General features: G+C 46.7%; 2 protein-coding genes across 3 annotated transcripts in view; both read right to left on the reverse strand.

Moving 5' to 3' along the window:
• Positions 1-6,576, reverse strand: part of map3k3 (mitogen-activated protein kinase kinase kinase 3) — a 25,564-nt gene extending 18,988 nt beyond the window's left edge. Inside the window, exons 1-4 of the mRNA XM_030348448.1 lie at positions 5,345-6,576; positions 2,313-2,392; positions 994-1,139; positions 68-108 (exon numbers count right to left, since the gene is read on the reverse strand). Of these exons, the coding sequence (XP_030204308.1) occupies positions 68-108; positions 994-1,139; positions 2,313-2,316 (191 nt within the window). The 5' untranslated portion in view covers positions 2,317-2,392; positions 5,345-6,576. The remainder of the gene's footprint in view (positions 1-67; positions 109-993; positions 1,140-2,312; positions 2,393-5,344) is intronic.
• A 704-nt stretch (positions 6,577-7,280) lies between these two features.
• limd2 (LIM domain containing 2) lies at positions 7,281-18,710 on the reverse strand. Of its 2 annotated transcripts, none has more exons than XM_030349033.1 (4): positions 18,386-18,710; positions 12,436-12,480; positions 12,097-12,233; positions 7,281-10,579 (listed from the first exon to the last, which is right to left on the reverse strand). In XM_030349033.1, exons 1-4 carry the CDS (start codon positions 18,386-18,388, stop codon positions 10,417-10,419), a joined length of 348 nt encoding a protein of 115 aa, XP_030204893.1. In that variant the 5' UTR covers positions 18,389-18,710; the 3' UTR covers positions 7,281-10,416. The 2 variants fall into 2 exon arrangements, with proteins under 2 accessions (XP_030204893.1, XP_030204883.1); XM_030349023.1 differs by having other exon boundaries at positions 12,097-12,245.
• Positions 18,711-18,770: the final 60 nt, after the last annotated feature.

Here is an 18,770-nt window from a genome sequence, read left to right on the forward strand (position 1 = left end):
TATTCTGTAACATCTCTCACATGTGCAAATCTACACCTTTGAACAGCAAGAAAAAAACATAGCTCACCTTCTCTCTCCTGAGAACTCAAACTTTATCCTGACATCATCCTGGGGTAGGGTCACAGGTCACCAGGGGTCCAGAAAGGGTCATAAATGGGAGTCACACAGAGTCAGATATAGTAAGGTCTTATTAAAATGTTCCAGAAATACATCTTTCTTCATAATCTCCTACAAATTATAATCATTATTTCTCTAATTCATTAAGAAATGTCAGGAAATTTGAAGGCGTCTTTTCTTCACGCATTTGATTATTATTTATTTTGACAATATCTTGATACTAGAGCTGTCAAGCGATTAAAATATTTAATCGTGATTAATCGCATTAATGTCATAGTTAACTCTAATTAATCGCGATTAATCGCAAATTATTTTTCTATGCTAAATATCCCTTGATTTTTTTGTCCCATAATTCTTCTCATTTTAATTCTCTTATCAACATGGTGAAGTGCATCGGCTTGCCTTGTGCAAATGATTTTTTATTGATAACAACATTGGCATATACACTGATCAAAACAGGACGATACAAAAAAAGAGCCTATAGTGCAATTAAACGACTGCTTTGAACAAATGTCATTTGAACATAGCAGTCAGGCTACTGCTTCTTTGTTTTGAGCCAAAGAAAAAAAAAAATTTTTTTTTTTTTTTTTTTAATAAAATAATTGCGTTAATCGCGCGATAAAAAATGTAACGCCGTTAAATTTGGTTTGCGTTAACGCCGTTAATAACGCGTTTAACTGACAGCTCTACTTGATACACTAACGCTTTATAACAATGTAGTACTACTCATAGTGTCCCTCTATTTTTAAGCAGCAAAGCATTCCCAAGAATTTTTTTGTCCGTCAGTAAATAATACATCAATAAATAAATAAAAAGGGGGAAAAAACTGAAAAAAAAACCAAAAAAACCTAACTACAATCTGAAAGGACGCTGTACCTGTCTTTTGATCTTGGCGGGGGCGGGGCCAGGGCTTGGGGCGGGGCCAGGGGTCTTGGGTTTGCCCGTGTCGTAGGAGGGCTGGCGACGCGTCATCTGCAGGGCCACCAGGTCTTTCATGATGGAGTGGAGCGCCTGCCTCTCATCTGCAAACAGCGGTGACAGAAAACAGCTCAGTGATGGATGCACTGTGGCCTCTCTGTGCAATGTGTCTGCTGTACAGACAGACAACAAACTGGAGAGACAAATGACTGCAAGAATAGAGTGAGGTAGGGAGGCATAGGAACGTGAAGCACTGTGATGTGCAAATGCAAGGTTAAAATGGGTTGTCGGTATGTGTCAGATAATAATAATAAAGACATTCATAGGATATCAAGAGGTGCTTGTGTGAACACCAATGTTGTGATGACCCCAATCTAACCGTGAGTACACCAGTGGTGGCGCATGTTGGACGCTAAATGTGCGTGGACGATTCCGACGTCAGATCGCACACAGTTTTTATAGTGTTTATAAAAACAACAAAAGCCGAAGTGCTTTTCATGGCTGTCACGTTGCTTGTTTTTGCATCACTTTAATGTGTTTTGCTTTTTTAATCATGCTGTTTTGCGTCTGTGCAGGTGCAAAATGTTTTTCTCCCAATTACGCAAACAATATGCTTGTTATGCCTTCATCAAAACGCCCTAAATCCACTGCATATTTACATAATTCCTGAGAACTCAGTCATTGTTGGTGTGTGCATGCGTGTGTGTCTGGCATGCGTGTGTGTCTGTGTGTGTGTGTGCATGTGTATCTGTGTGTGCGTCGTGCATGTGTGCGTGCATGCGTGTGTGTCTTTGTATGTGTGTGAGTGTGTGTGATCTTCCCGTGGCCCTGTTTGAACTCAAAGCAAGTTCTGCCTTGGCTGTGTCAGCTCACAAAAGGGGGGGAGATATTGTGGCTGTGTAACTTGGAGCGACATCAGAGAGAGCCCCCGGGCAGAGCTGTGTCTCCACAGCGGAGGAAAACCATCCCTCACCTGACTGCTGTCTGGAGCCACCAGCTCACACAGCCGGGGGCCCCAGGCAGAGTGTGTGTGCGGGGATCCTACGTTTGTGTGTGTGTGTGTGTGTGTGTGTGTGTGTGTGTGTGTGTGTGTGTGAGAGGGAGACTGAGAAAGAAAGAGAGAAGCTTCAGAGCTTGCATGTGTGTGAGGGAGAGAGAGAGAGAGAGAGAGAGAGAGGGGAAAAGGGTGTGCATGCATTGAAAGAGAGGGAAAGAATGTGTATGTGTTTTTGAGTGTGTGTTTGTTATTGCAGTGTGTGCTGTATGAGAGAACTCACTCATCTTGATGATGGTATGTCGTCTCTATGCCAACCGTCAGGAAGAGTTTTTCTGCAGAGCCAGCGTCTGTGCTTGCTGCCTGCAGTGATCACAAACCAGCAAGAATTCATAAGTGGCTCAATTCATTCATCAGAATAAGTTGGTTGAATAAAATGGAATATATAACCGATGATACACAAACTCGCACACTCGCACACGCACACACACACACACACACACACACACACACACACTCACACACACACACACAGCAGAGGGTTGAAGCTATACAGAACACACTTTGCTCAGATAAAGACTAGACAGTGTAATTTGTTTATTACAGCAGAAATCCCTTAATCTATAGTATTAACACAATGCAATTACTCAAACGATCCCTATTGCGCTCCATGTCATCCCTTAACCATCATTTATGATAAAAAAAGAAGAGAAAACCTGAAGTAGCAGAGCTCCACTTGGTCATTAGGCATCAGACCATGACGACATACAGAGATATTCACACAGGGGGGGTAATGACTTCATCACACTCTTACTGGGCAGTCCTTTCACTCAATGGGCCCGTTTCTCCAGCCCGGTTCCTCACTGGCTTTTAAGGAGAGGAACAAAGCGCGGATCAAACAATGAAAGGCTTTTCTGGGGCATGACGGGACTCCGCCGATCGGCGCACTGGCGCTCGTGAGAGCGTGCGACCGTGTGAGGGAATGACATTTGGAAAGGGCCCAGTGTCAAGCTAGCGTGACGCTGACAACCCTGGCAGCCGTTCAAATGGAGCCAGTTTTTAACAGTCCTTTTTTATTTTTTGGTAAGTACTTGCCAGCTGTAACCCTCTCTGATTACATTGGCTATGAAGCACTAATTCCTCTGCCAGAGCCCCGGTTGGCATTGAATGGGCGATGATATTTCTCCGAGATGGCAGCCTGTTGCCCATTACATCAACCATTTAGCTCCCTTAAATGGGGAGTGCGTTACATCTGTGGCAGTTTGTTTATTGACATGGGTATCCACGGTGATAACAACATCATCTACTATGGCAATACCTTGAGCCCACCCGGTTTCCAAATCCGCAACAATAAACCATCGGATTTAGAAGAACTCATTTATCCCCTGAGCGATGTCTTGAAGTCGTTAAAAAAACCGAACTCTATAAGTTATTTCCATAAAGACTTCTTGGTGATAACGAAACAACCTAAAAAGGCTAAACTTACTCACTCAGCGACTGACCTGCATGTCACCTGACCTCCCGCATCTAGAGTGACCCGCATCTCAGCTGCCATCACCCATCTGTAGACTGACTTGCATCTCACCTGACCTCACTCATCTTGAATGCATCTCATCTGACCTCATGCATGTAGAGACGGAGCTGCACCTCACCTAACCTCACGTATTAGAACCCGGTTCCTTCTGGCTGTGAGGCAGCAGTGCTAACCACGGTGCCAGTGAATAGGCTATGGTAGTAACCAGCCACAGGAATGTGGAGCATGTCCTGTCTACGAGCTTTGACAACGTGACCGCTGCTGCAGAGAACGGCCGCCACTCCCTCTCTCACCCTAACCCTCTCCCCCTCTCTCTCTTTCTCTCAGACTCACTCTCTCCCATCTCCCGCTCATTCCCCTTCTCTCTCCACCTCTGTTTCTCTCTCTCTCTCCCCCCCCTCTCCCCCTCTCTCTCTCCCTAGCTCCCGCTCATTCCCCTTCTCTCTCCCCCTGTTTCTCTCTCTCTCCCCCCCCTCGCCCCCTCTCTCTCTTAGACTCACTCTCTCTCTATTTCCCGCTAAATTCTCCATCCCTCTCTCTCTCTCTCCCCCCTCTCCCCTTCTGTCTCTCTCAACACGGAGGTTGGCGGTGCTGAGTCTTGTCCTGTTTGGCAGCGACAGCGGCACATGACAGTTGGTTCATCTGGTAGTCTCTCCCCCTCTGTCACTGCATTCCACTCGGGAGGTAATTAGGCTCAGTAGCGGAGAGGCTGGTGGGGAGAGAGTGACCAGAGAGACACAGAGAGGGGGAGAGAGAGAGGGAGACAGAGAGAGAGAGAGAGAGAGAGAGAGAGAGAGAGAGAGAGAGAGAGAGAGAGAGAGAGAGAGAGAGAGGGAGAGAGAGAGAGAGAGAGAGAGAGAGAGAGAGAGAGAGAGAGAGAGAGAGAGAGAGAGAGAGAGAGAGAGAGAGAGAGAGACAGAGACAGAGAGAGAGAGAGAGAGAGAGAGGAAGACAGAGAGAGAGAGAGAGACAGAAACCAGGAGAGGGAGAGAGACAGAAACCAGGAGAGGGAGAGACAGAGAGGTAGACAGATTGAGAGAAAGACAGAGAGAGAATGAGAGAGAGAGACAAAGAGAGAGAAAGGGAGACAGAGGTAGACAGAGACAGAGAGAGAGCTATGTGCCGCTTTATTTTCCTTGTATCCAATTTCCAGGACCAGCAGATTTACAAGAATATTCCTTCTCTTTTTTATTCGTTATGGAGGTGTTTAGTCTGAGACTGCGATCCCCAGCTTCCTATCCTTTCCAATACTCAAACAAGTGTTTCGCCTTCACATTGAAATCAGTGGTAGCTTTAAAGGTTTTAGTCATAAACTGATCTGCTAATCTCTGCATGAATCATCCCTTCTCTCGCTGGATATTCACTCTACCAGCAGGTCTGGTTTCTGTCAATGTTTTACCTCCTGGAACATTCTGACTAATATGCGTAACATGATGAGCAAATCTAAGACATTTTAGGTATGTTGCAGTTCTCAACACTGTGTGAAGTCTATATCATATTATTATGGCTCCCTGTGAAAATTGCAATGCGGAATCAACAGCAAATTATCCTCTTCCGTCTATTAATACGATACGATCAATACGATAACACTTTGATTTTATTTTCCATCAGCAATAATCTAGTTGTAAGTGCTTCCTCTGCAATATGAATGCCATGCCAATGAAAGGAAACCATTGCCATTGTCAATTTAGACCGATAAGCTAAATGTCAAAGCTTGCTTGGTACCCCAAAATGTCAAGGGAACCCCCCCCCCCCCCCCCGTGTCCCAGTGACCCTCTTACCTATGGTCCTCACTCGGGTGATGCGGGGTGAACGGTCCCTCCACCCGTATCTGTCAGTTCAGCCTGTCCACATGGCCGGGACACCCCCAACAACATCAACCGCAGAAGGACCTTCACACAATCGGGACGTTCTGTGTGTGGGGGGGGGGGGGGGAGGTGGGGGGGGGAGGTGGGGAGGGCACCCCAGGTGTGCGGAAACTTTCCGCGGTCTGTTTCCAGTCAATGTTTTCTTTTTTATACTGTTCTGATGAAAACAACTCACTTTGAGGTCAATCTGAGGTTTCTCGACGAAGCGCGTCCACCTCAGCATGCATCGAGTGACCCCCGCAGCAACCTCCTATGACATCCAGCCGCTAGTCATTTTGTCACCGAATATTCTCCATGCAATAATAATATTATTATTTATCCATAACTCCGGCCGGACGTCATTCCACCAGGCGTGCAGCCTAATGGAAGAGGTGAATTAAGATAGGTGTCCGTGCATGGTCCACGCCAATGGGACAATGCTTAGGATCTGATCACCAGAGGTGGAGCAGTAACCGGGTAGCCTTGATGAAATCCATCTGTCAACAGCTGCACGCAGTTTCCCGGTCCGACTGCTTAGTACTTTTGTCGTGCCACTTACATGAGCGTTACTACACGTTCATAACAAAAGCCGTGCAAGAGGAGCTCAGTGATTTGTCAAAATGTGCCGAGTTGACATTTACAGCCCACATTAATGAAAGTAAAAAGCGTGCTTCGATATGCGATATTTCGGGTAAAAACACCTCAAGTTTAAAGATTTCTAGCAACATAAAAAAAAGCGATAGGAGATGTAACTTTTACGATATTCCTCCGACTCCTCTCGATTCAGAAGTAGAAGAAAACACTGAAACACTGCCTGGTAAGGTCGGACGACATCCTCACACGAACCGAACGTTTCGAATAACTTACGTTACGAAGAACGTCCCGAGCGCCGCGAAATAAAAACAATCTTTAATGCGTCAAACTTCCTGACAGAAAAAAAAAAGTATCGGCACCGGAACCCCCGTTCGTCCGTTCAAACCTCCGCTAAAACACGAAAACTGTCCTCCAAGCGACGGTTTAACGTGTTCCAAATGCACGTATTGTTCATCCGCCAACGAAAAATCATAACGCAAACGCAGTCCAACGGATAATTCGGAACACTCTAACTAAATTAGTGGCGCGCGCTCTGCTGTCGGGCACGCGCTTCGTCGGCTGTGACTCTCGGCGCGCTCTCGGTGAAAAAAGAAAACAGACTCGCGACATCGTGACGTCAGCGCCTCCCCCTCCACCTCCCCCCATTCATAAACCAAATAAGCAAATAGTGGAGTCTGCAATTATGTGAGTGTACATGCGACGGACACTCGATGCATTACCACTTTGGCTTGGTTTGACTGCCTTCACAAGGGCCTATTATTTAGCTCACAGGAAGCTAATTGTTTTGGATTATTCTATTTTAGAATTTTATAATAATAAAATGAGAATAATACATTACAATCTCAGCATGCTTATCCATTTATGCTCTGACAGTGTAGATATTGCCATTTGACGTCACACTCTTAACCATATGGGTACATTGTAGATGTAAAGACAAAATAATTTAGTTTTAAACCAGACGACAAAGTTTGTCGACATATAGATGCTTAATTAATTAACAAGTATGGGAATTTATTTGATCAAATAACAGTGTGCAATCATAGCGCCCTCATGCTTTTGAGGGCGTCATATCATGAACACTTTGTTTTGTTTAATTGGACAACTTGATCATCCTACTAACCTCTTTCAAATGTCCATTGTGCACCATCGTTTATTTGGAAATATGTAGAATATACAGGTTACATGACTAAAAATAAATCTAAATGTGCTCAGGCACCACCTCTTTATCTGCTGATTATGAACTAAATATTTCCAAGTTGGCATCAGACATCAGGAGTCGGTCGACACCAGCATTTTTTTTATTTTCTTCCAAAAGCATGTAAAAAATGAGAAACAATGGAGCTAACATGAACAACCATGATGCATGTGTTTTGCGTAAAAAGAGGGTGTTTACATTTCAAAAAACGACATACTCCTATAATACCACTGAGCCTGAACAGGTGTGGAAAGGAACAGACCCAAGACCACTAACACAATATCAGAATAAGCCACCCCTTGTTATAACCGTTCAAGTTTTAAATATGGAATACAGCATTGAAAAAGTAAGATTATTTTTTTTCAGCACAACATTCAAAAAGAAACGGAACCACGCTAGCATTCACCTGAGGCTCTTCGCACCGGGATAGAAAAGTAGACTAGCAGGCCCCTAGGAGACTAGGAGACGCCTAGAGGACTTGGAGACATCTAGGAGACTAGGAGGCCACTAGAAGACCAGCAGGTCCCTAGTGATCAAGGAGGCTGATGGAGGTCCAGGAGGCTCGTAGAGGGCTAGCAGGCCTGCCTTTCGGTTTCTCAGAACATTTGGATTTCACAGGTTCAGCAGTTGTACCTTGGCGGACTGCTTAGGAAGATGGATGAAGAACAGTGAGTAGGAGTGGAAAGAAAATAATAAAAAGCTTAAAACATTTAAAAATAATAAAAATGATCCAAGTAGTCACATTAGAGGAATTAAGTAGCGATAATGGAATATGGGAATTGCTGGTTTAATGAATAACCGCATAAAGGATTTATTTGACGAGGCAAGATCCGTTTATTTGTTTTAAAAGATCTTTGCATTTTAAAAGTCTGGTTTTAAAACTAAACTGCAGGAAGTCTGGCTACTAGCAATTTTTTTTTCTAAGGCTTCTCATTTTTACAAAAGTATCAAATATCTTCTTTGCTCTATTCTGCACAGCCTGCTCAATTCACAGTAAACCCTCAGTCGCGAAAGTTACCGTGCGTCATTCAAGTGTCAGAGGTATGTTATAGGCCTATGTTGAGGAGGAGGAGTCATTTTTTTGAATGGCTTTGGGCTCATTCTTGTCAAAGAATGAAATGTAGACATGGGTAATATTGCGCAGGAGCAGAAAAAAAAAAAGAAGCTGTTGGGATGGGCCCGCTTTGCCGTTGGAGGCACTAATCCCTCAAAAGCAAATTAGGACAAAAGGTCTCTTCTGTCGAATTAACAATTTTGCAGTACTCCCCAGCAGGGGGCGCCCTGCGCAGGGATTAGAATGGCGCATACACAGGCACAAAAGGAGACTAGCCTACTTTCTGACCGACCCTCCACTGGTTCAATGTTGTCTAATAGGTCCTGGTGCTAAACAACACCCGGTAATAAAGACACAAGAGGGGGGGGATTTAATTGAATTACGGGGAATAAAAAAAAAATAATTAAAAAAAATCCATGCTAAATGGAAGAATGGATGTTTTAGGACGCATGCATAATAATATAAAAGTAATGTATTTTGACATTACGTGCCCACTGAGGCTGTTCAGCTTGGCCGGGTTGCCTCAATCTTAGCAATGGGTACAAAAGGGGAGATGGGGGGGGGAATGTTACAATAAAAAGATGAAATCACAGGATCAAACAATGCCAACACTGGTGAGGGGAACATTACACGTAATGACTGAATTGTGGTGTCACTTGCTGGAGGATTGAGGGGCTGATTGACTATCCTCAGACACCACCACGCAGGTCCAGCCAACATCTTCCACATGTACTTAAAAACATTTGGTTCCAAAAACGGGAAAGCAAAACCAAAAAGTACCGTATTTTTACCTTGGATGATTGAAAACGTTGTCTTGAGCCGGCGGCGGCCATGCATGGTCATACATGTAAGAGCACAGTACAGTACAGTGAGGCATGTTCACTAACAACACAACGTACAGCTTTATGTACAGAGTATACAAATAACAATCACCAACAACCCAGTAATATTTCACCACAGAATCTTAAGAGATCAAAAGTATTCGATGACATCAGCCGAACCCAGCATACGAACGATGGAAGAAGCGCTGTGTAAAACTTTTACCAAAGAAATAAAACTAAAAGGAAAGTGGTTTGATAAAACATCCGTGTGGAAACACGTCGCCGTCTATAAAAACACAAATACAGTCAGAAGATGGTAAGGCTATTTAGGCTCATTCACACACATGAAACATGCAAAGGGTCTCAAATAAAGCGATGGATTTGCACAGGTTATTAAAAAGAAATGAAACCAGGAAGGACCAAATTAACTCTAGACAGAACAGCAGAACAGATGAGAGGTGAAGGTACATTTGATCAACGCTGCTTTCGACAGACAGTCGTATCAGAGTCAAAATCTGGGTAACTGTCATTGTGTGGTTGTGTTGGTGTTTTAGTAGATGTATATATAAAAAAAAAATAACACGTAGACCGACCTTATGAACCTGACCTGGGGGGCTGTGCATGTGCGTCATTGCAAAAAGAGTGGATGCTCCACTGACTCGGATATGGTTGCCTGAGCATATAGTTATGGGTACCGACAGGTGAACATTTAAATAAAAAAATATTCAAAAAGAAAATATTCAAATGAAAAGGAATAAAAACCTAAAAAGCAAATTTGACTCCTTACATCCAGGCCGATACGGGGCGACGGAGAAGGCATTTGGTCACAATCAACGGCCAATTCCACGGAAGAAATTGGGGGTAGTAGTAGTAATAAAAAAAAGAAAAGAAAAAACAAAAGTATTATACAATTCTTGACTCGCATGACCGGCCAATCACGACCCTCGTGCCGAGTCATGCAAGCACATCTGGCCAATCGTGTACTACGTGTTGGGGGAGTCATGTGACCACGCCTGGCCTATCATGTACCATGTGTTGGAATCTTTGCGTGTGTGTGTGTGTGTGTACCTCTTATAAATGCAGTGGTGAAGGCCAGCATGCGCATGAGGGGGGACGGGGGGACGATGACACTGAAGTGAGCTCGTGCCAAACTCGGCCCCTCCCACTACATCCAGCCTCCTATTGGGTCGAGGCTCGTGTCAATCAAAACATACAGGGGATGGGGATAGAAGGGAAGGTAAACTGTGGGCTAAACTAGTGTGTGGGGGGGGGGGGGGGGGGGGTTGAGCTTTTGTGCACGTGTGTGTGGGTGCGCGTCTGGTCAGGGGTTGGGGGGGCGGGTCTACGCTGTCTTGGTGATGGTCTCAGACTCCTTGCCTCCTGACCACAGCTCCTTGTGCTGCTTGCGGCCGAAGCCCTCGTCATAGTTGCCCCGGCTCTTGAACAGCTGCTGGAAGTGCGGCTTGCAGTAGAACTCTCCCGACAGTGCCGCGTAGGAGCCCAGGCTGCCAGGGAGGGGGGGGGGGGGGGGGGGACACAGGGTAGCATGGGTTAGCATAGCGATAGCATAGGTTAGCATAGCGCAAGTTAGCCACAGGCTTCAATAACGAGTCCGAAGAGGAACGATTTTTTCACTTTGGCCTCTTTATCGTTCAACTACTTAAGCAATGTGAATGTTTGTTTCTCGTGACACTAAAGCTTTTTTTAATTGAATAGAACAGGGTTTCATAACCCTCTTGGCCGATGCTCGCATTAAAAATACCTTATTTTAATACACGTTTGTACTATACCCGTCCCGTATGAGTCACTCAAACAGATCTCTAAGCCGAAAGGCCCTTTGTACGTACTTTCTATGCTGAAGCGTACAACAGCCATTATTATTATTGCACACATGCTACTTTGATAACGCAACACACCAACGGTCCACTGTACTGTGTGTGCAATAGCAGAACAACTGTTTCCCCCCCCCCCCCCGGGGTCATCTGCTGAAAGGTTTTCGGTAACAGTTTGTCAACAGTTGAGGACGAGGATGAGGAAGTCACACGGCCAGAATGTGTTACCTCAGCCGAGTTAGAAGTGACTACTGACGTTTCTGTCTGAGTCAGCTCGGAAGTGGTGCCAGCAGGGATTTCTGATTTGGCAATTTACGGCCCATTAACGTCCATCTCCAAGCAAGAGTGCACTCGTCAGATTTGTTTGTATTCCATTAAAAGTACTGGCTCAACTCAACCCCACTTGCTTTTGGTACCGGGTACCTCGTATTCCACCGCAGACCATAATACCCCCCCCTCAGTGTAAAGGTGTTCATAGCGACACACACACACACACACACACACACACACACACACACACACACACACACACACACACACACACACACACACACACACACACACACACACACACACACACACACACACACACCTTGTGGCATCGGCGCATCTCTTTGAAGCTTGACAGAGGTGATACAAATAACATAACCAGGTACTTCCCACCACCTCTTCCCGATTGAAACAGGCCGTGTGGCGGTCGTTTGATAGACTGGGCATCCAACGTAAAGGAACTCATTCAAAATGATGTTAGTGTGGGGCTGTTACTCTTTATTTCGTCTAGGTTGTTTATGCACTGGAGCACCCCCGGCTGGTGCCATTATGTTTTGTGGCTTATTTTCTAGCTTTCACCTGCTTCCAGCTACCAATTGGCAATCATTGCCTACACCTGGTGGTTAAGTAGACCAAGGTCTGGTCTACTTAAGCAGACCAGACCTTGGAAGCAGTCTCTCTCTCACCACAAAGATTTGCGGTTGGGCTTAAGCCTTGCCACCGCGTCCTTTTTCTGTCTCCTGCGTGAGACCATTATTGTTATTAAGTCACTGATTTTTTCTGTTATTCTCGTGTATATCTATTCATGCCTGCGCCCAGACAATGGGCCGTAACAGGGGCTTTAGGGTTTCAAAAGGAGAGTTTGGGGCACTTCAGTGCAGGCAGCTGAATCAAGTGTGTATGTGTGCGCGTTTGCTCACCTGAGTTTGGCGTTACAGTGCTTACAGCAGAAGCAGATGGCATGGAAGATCTGGTTGTTGGCCACCAATCTCTCCATGGGATACACCGTCTTGTCACATGACGTGCACACCTCCCTCTGGGTCTTAAAGCTGAAAGACTGAAGAGGAGACTAAAGGGGTTTACTCCTAGCCGCGAAAACAAGGGGTCGATACCACTCACACAACACAGTGTAACCGGAGCCCCCCCTTAGGAATAAGACATGCAGGGCGAACCGTATAAAGGAATTAATCTACTGGGACGATATTCAAGACCTTCATCAATGACCGGGTGCGGAAAAGCTAAACACTGAGTATATTTACCTTTGATCGCTGCACCGGTTTCTCTTCTGTCGCGCTTCTGTTGTCCTGAAAAAAAAAAATGAAAATGTAATGTTTAAACAAACATTCATTCAAATATTTGCACAAGCCCCTGATAAGTGCAAATAATTACATCAAACCAATAGCGCAAACTATTTCTCCATATCCGATGATGGCATAGCCCTTTGAGTGCGTTTTGCATTCGTTTCCCCTTGAGTCATAGCAATGAGCGGTGCCCAGACGTTTAATATAAACTCAAACACACCAACAGCATAAGCACATCCACCTCCGCCCGGTGGAAAACATCCACTAAAAATATTTACAATCAGCCCCACAAATCATCATCATTCATCAACTCCACAAATCCGGCCTCGATGTTAAATCATCTATTTACCCGCCGTCTAAACAAAGGCCACCATGCTTTTGTCTGGATTGATGCGGCCCTCGGGAGCATCCATCTGCTGAATGATTCCACCAGCCGACGGAGCCCGTCTGTGGGGGGGGGTCTCGTGACGGCCCACTTCACCGGACCCCCACAACTGGGGCAGGGCCCTGTGGCACACCACGGTGGGCCAGCCGCCGCATCATTACAGCCGTGTCAGCGGTTCAGGTTATCAGACTGAAAAAAAAAAATCTCTCTCTCTCCCCCTCTCTCTCTCTCCCCCTCTCTCCCTCTCTCTCTCCCTCCCTCCCCCTCCCTCTCCCTCTCCCTCTCCCTCTCTCTCTCGGTGGGTTTTTAGTGAGTAGGGACACGCACACACAGACACTATTCACACTTGTACAATCACAATGGCCCTCATGCAGCCAGCGGAGCGAGGAAGAAGGGCTGCTTCTGTTCCGGCAGGGGAGAAAGTCCACTGTGGACTTTACTAAAACCCTGTTATGTAAAAAAAAAAGAAAAAAAAAAAAAAAAAAGGGATGTAGGGGTTTGCGTGTGACGGGGGTTTGTGTGGGTGTACTGGCCCGACGTTTACCACAGTTGAATAAACAGGGTCTCAGCATTGAGACACAACTTCTCGCATGTCTCTGCAGCTTCCCGTAAAGACCGTCGCTGCCTCGACAATATGTAGCATTACTAAACGGTTAACCTTTCGGTTCACATAAAAGTCTAATGAATTTCAATCCGTTAGGCCTACAATAACAACCCCTTCCGTGTTCAGAAGAAAGAAGGAAAAGGAATCTCCAAAGACCTGCGCAGGAAGAGCTGTTCATCTGCATTCATCGCAGCAGTATAGCGGCTGATTAATCAACACCACAGCCATAGACCCCCCCCCCCCCCCCCAGCATTGAACACTGTGGTGCCATTATACAGACCAGGCAATAAAGCCTCCATCAGGCGGTCTGCTAAGTCCCGGTATGCTAAGAGAAAGAGAGATACCACAGGTTTAAAACACCAGAAAACCACCATGCTATTCAACACAGTCTTCATCCTCCACCTACATTTACAGACTGCATAGTGCGGTGTTTCCTCACTGGGATTCGGGTTTAGGTGCCAACTGTGGAAAGGTTTGCGTACAGGCTAAGTCTCAGAAGAAACAAGGCTAGGTTAGAGTGGCATGGAAATGAGGGCAAGGCGGGCGAGTCGTTTTATGGCATGCAAATACAAATAATTGTGTGAGAACGGAAAAAGATCATCATTCATATACACTACCACACACACACACACACACACACACACACACACACACACACACTTTTCTCTTGCCTTATTTGTACATGAGACACAGCTATCTCGAGAGCCCCACTGTGGCAGGAAGTGATGACACGTGTCCTCACTTCCTCCCCCCTTCGCGGAGCCCCTCTGGGGCACCGCGGTACAGATATAAAAAGGACCGGTACGCCGGCTCAATAATGTCTGGATCCATCAGCGGTGGCAGAGCGAGGCCGTCTGTGCCACTCAGGATCCACTAAGATCCACTCGCCCGGTTCTGGAGGCTAGAGTATTAAACAGCGTTAAGACTTAAGTGTAGTGAAGTGAACTCCCATTGAGCAGACACTGCATTATCTGACTGCATCCTCTACAGGAGATGGGGCGGGGGGAGAGAGAGAGAGAGGCTTTCATGAGTTAGGAACCAGGTGCGCTGTAACATCAGGTTTTTTTTGCAAGAACGCCATGGTTAGCGAATAGCTCCCGAGCGCGGTTTGCCAACGACCGCGACGGCGGAGCTGTGAAGCAGCAGGAGCGCTGTGGTCGGTGCCGGCGGAGCAACGACAACAGAGATGAGCAGGGTTTATCTCCCGGAAGGGCTTCGCTTTACGCCCTGGGCAAGCGGGTGGGGGGGGGGTCAGGCCTCGGCAGACATGACTTTGCAGATCTGCGCGTGTGCACACGAACCAGCAGCCTGGAGAGAGTGCGAGGGCACTAGGTTATTCGGTGTTTCAGGGTACGGTTTAGAGTGGTAAAATGCCCCAAAGGGAGGGGGGGGGGGGGGTTCAGGAACTTCGTCCCTACGGCACTTTTGATCTCATTACCAAGACATGCATGACAAATAAAAGGATTTAAATAGCGGTTTCAAAGTGGTGTTCCCGCAGTTCAGTGTTTACTGAAAACCTCAACTAAATGGCCCGCTGAGGAGAGATTACATCAGGGGCGAAGAAAAACGAGGAGATGTGAAAGATAGCAAGTCACCCTCCCTTCAATGCTTACACAATGTCCTACGTTTGGTGGGTTGCAGGACGGAGCTTTCGACCACCCTTCCCCTTTCTCAAGACAACGTAGTCCGGCAGAGGAGCCCACACACAAACACCCTATAAGGACCGGAAGAATTATGCTAACAAACGTCAGCAATCATTAATTCAAGTCCAGTCTCTCCTGCCTGACTGCCTGCTCAGCTCATATTTTTAGAAAGTGTGATCAACGCCAGAACACTTGAGAAATGGCAGTCGGAAAATGGAGCCCAGCCGAACCAAGAGAGACGGAACAGCGCATTAAAACGCCCTCGACGGAGGTCTATATCTGGGCTGCTCATCTTCATAATAACGGCCATGAATGGAATGCTGCAGGTTTCAACCTGGTGCCCTCACCACAGGCCGAGAGCAGCTTCCTAATCACACCCTGCAGGTAGCGGAGTGAACAGGATTCTGGCGGCCCGGCCCTCCCAAGAAATACAGCAGCCCGGGGCTACTGACACGCCCTTGTGATTCTTACCTGTAAGAGGAACACCTCATTTCCATCACTAAATGAATCTGGGCGGGCGTGGAGAATGGGGCATAAAAGACCCAGGAGTACCAATGTCGCAGTCGTTTCAGCTTTTTAAAATGAAATAGATGCAAGAATGAGGACGACTTTTCGACGTGACTTTGTCGACAAGGTTTTAAAAAGTGCACCGCTCACAGGAGACTTCGGGGGTGGCGTGTGGAGCGAGTTGGAGTAATGCTTGTAGTAATTGTATTGATGGATGCAATAGGGCGCCACAATGTATGGCCTCAGGGGGGGCCCTATTGGAGGCTCTTTGGGTCAGCTGATGCACCACAGAGAAGAGCAGACTTCCTGTCAGGAAGCCGAGTTTGATAATGCTGTGGTGGAACCAACACACACACACACACACACACACACACACACACACACACACACACACACACACACACACACACACACACACACACACACACACACACACACACACACACACACACACACACACACACACGTAACATTTTATAACCAGAGCCTGTGGGGCACAGAGCGTTGTCGTCAGGTCATGACGTGCTCGCACAAAAGCCAAAAACAAAAAGGTGAATGTATGCAAATTTCCTTGTATCCTTTCGCTTCAAGCTAGGTACATTCTACAAACACCCATGGTGCCGCCTCACCTTGAATGCGAGAGGGTGAGACAGGAGAAAGGTGAGGCAGAAGAGGGTGAGACAAGAGACAGTAGAGGGTTTGACAGCAGAAGAGGGTTTGACAGCAGAAGAGGGGTAAGAAAGCAGGAGAGAGTAGGACAGGAGCAGGGGGTGAGACAGCAGGAGGGGGTAAGACAGCAGGAGGGGGTAAGACAGCAGGAGGGGGTAAGACAGCTACTGGCCGAGGGAAAGGAATTTCAAACCCAACATAGAGAAGAGTGTGAAGACGACGGGGAGAGTGGGAGGGGTGCTCTAGATTAGCATTCCACACCGGTCTGATGTTTGCACAGAGGACTCCGGTTTTGTTAAATATGTAACCCAGGGTGCCGTGCTCGGATGAGAGGACTGCTGAGCCAGCCCTCGGAAAAAAGGGACACCCATTAACGAAGAAAACCCGGCCTGCTGGGAGAGGGTGCAAATGGTTTACGTCAAAAGGCCCGTGTTGTCTCGGCACACAAGGTCCAAGTAAACCACAGCGCCACAAAGCTGATTTAGCAGGTTCTCAAGCCTCCTCTCCACTCATTGTCATTCTACTAAATATGCAATTTGTCTAATCGCCACTTCAATAAATTAGTAGCTATTGGACAATTAAGATGCCTGGCAAAACACAAATGTTGAACTTGTTGTTGAAGCGCATGCGGTTGAATGGAAAATGTGTTCTACTGCGTTATGCAGACGTGTAATTTTCAACTTGTTTTGAATGGCTGGTAGAACAGAAATATGACTAAAATTTAAACCATTACAGGGCTGATTCTGTTCACACAGCATTGAAATACTGGTGACCTATTTATTACACTGATGAACAACTGACCTGAACATAAGGCAATTACGACCATGCCGTGAGAAATCAGGTTATAGACACATGACAACTGTTTGATAGGAGAACATTACAGAGTGTCAAATGCATGTTAACAGTTCCCTTTGCGGTTCTGTAGTTGTTGTGCAATGTACCCTAGCTGACTTGGTAAACTCCACTCTTTTAATGTGTGGTTCAGACGTCACGAGAACGAGGTGTACCGACCCGTGCTCTAAACGGCTCTACATCGGCAGTAAATGAAGATGACCATATAAACTTCCTTAAGCCTTCCCACCATATGCCAGGGCTTTGATTATATTGGCGGCGGTAGTTGTTCTTGGTTTTTTATGAAATGTTGTGGTTTAAGAAGGCCTAAAACAAGTCTGAAACTGCCCTTGAGCACAAATGTTAGTAGGAATCTGTGGTATGTGAACGGAATATATATATATTTATATAGTGTGTGTGTGTGTGTGTGTGTGTGTGTGTGTGTGTGTGTGTGTGTGTGTGTGTGTGTGTGTGTGTGTGTGTGTGTGTGTGTGTGTGTGTGTTCAGCACCGCTCAGTTTCAGACTTCACGTTCACGCACAGTCGCTGCAATCATTTCCATTAGTGGTCATTGGGTTCATGCGCAATTCCACCGTACAGGCGGTGGTAATGGATGGAGCCGGGATCGCTTCACCCCAGGGTATTCCTGGTGGCTGAAGGGGCTCCTCTTTCCTAGCACAATAGCTTTATGTAACACTGAACCAGGATAGAGAACATGGTAGCCGACGGATTGACCCCAAATAAATAATCTGCAGGAGCGACGGAGACATCCTAGTTTAGGGTTATTATTAATGAGATGTGGGCTGGGGACTGATGCACAATACGTGCAGCCTCCATACCGAGAACAACCCGAAAGACCTGGAATGAGACGCCGTGCAGGGCGGTGTGGATACACACCATCACAGACACAACACGAGCCCATTGAAAGAAAGAAAGACGGGATGCCTTTCTTAATAATTCATTACCAGCCAACTCGGATTACCTTTAGTGCATTAATTAGCAAACAAGCTCAAAATAATAATAACCGATTTAACCCAGGGGCGCAACGCTACCAGGCGTCGTGCAACACGGCAACGCATGTCTCAAATCGCCATTTACCGTTTAATTTAATCCATTGGCAAACGATCCTAAATACGTGGGGGTTTGTACCAGGCGGACGGTGTGAATGGAGATAGGGGAGAGCAGCTAGCTTCGTGGTTAGCAGCCCGAACATCACCTCAGAAAAGAGAAAGGAGAGGGAGGGAGGCTACAAAAGACCCCAGACGCTCACCATCTGGGCTGCCGTCCGGGTCTGCTCGATGACAACACGGGGAAAGGTCTGGCTCTGGTCGAGGAGGACAACACGGGGATCACTCTGTAGGCCGTGGACGTCTGCTCTCTGAGATCCGCGTCCCCTCGGAGATATTGGTGGGGCTTTGTTGTAGATTAGCTGCTGCTGCTGCTCGCTGCTTGCTGCTGCCACACACCGGGCGAGGACCTCTCTGTTCGGCTCTGCTCGGTCTCCCCCTCGGCTCGTTTTTCAGCCCTTTTTTCCACCAGCAGGATGTTGCACGCTATTGGTTGATGGTCTTTTTCTCCCCCCACCGCTCTCCAATCACCTCTCCTCCCTCTGCTGGATGCGAGTATTGGTAGACAGAGCCATAGGACTTTGTTGT

The sequence above is a fragment of the Gadus morhua genome, chromosome 2 (genome assembly GCF_902167405.1).
Source record: "Gadus morhua chromosome 2, gadMor3.0, whole genome shotgun sequence".
In the NCBI taxonomy this organism is placed as follows: domain Eukaryota; kingdom Metazoa; phylum Chordata; class Actinopteri; order Gadiformes; family Gadidae; genus Gadus; species Gadus morhua.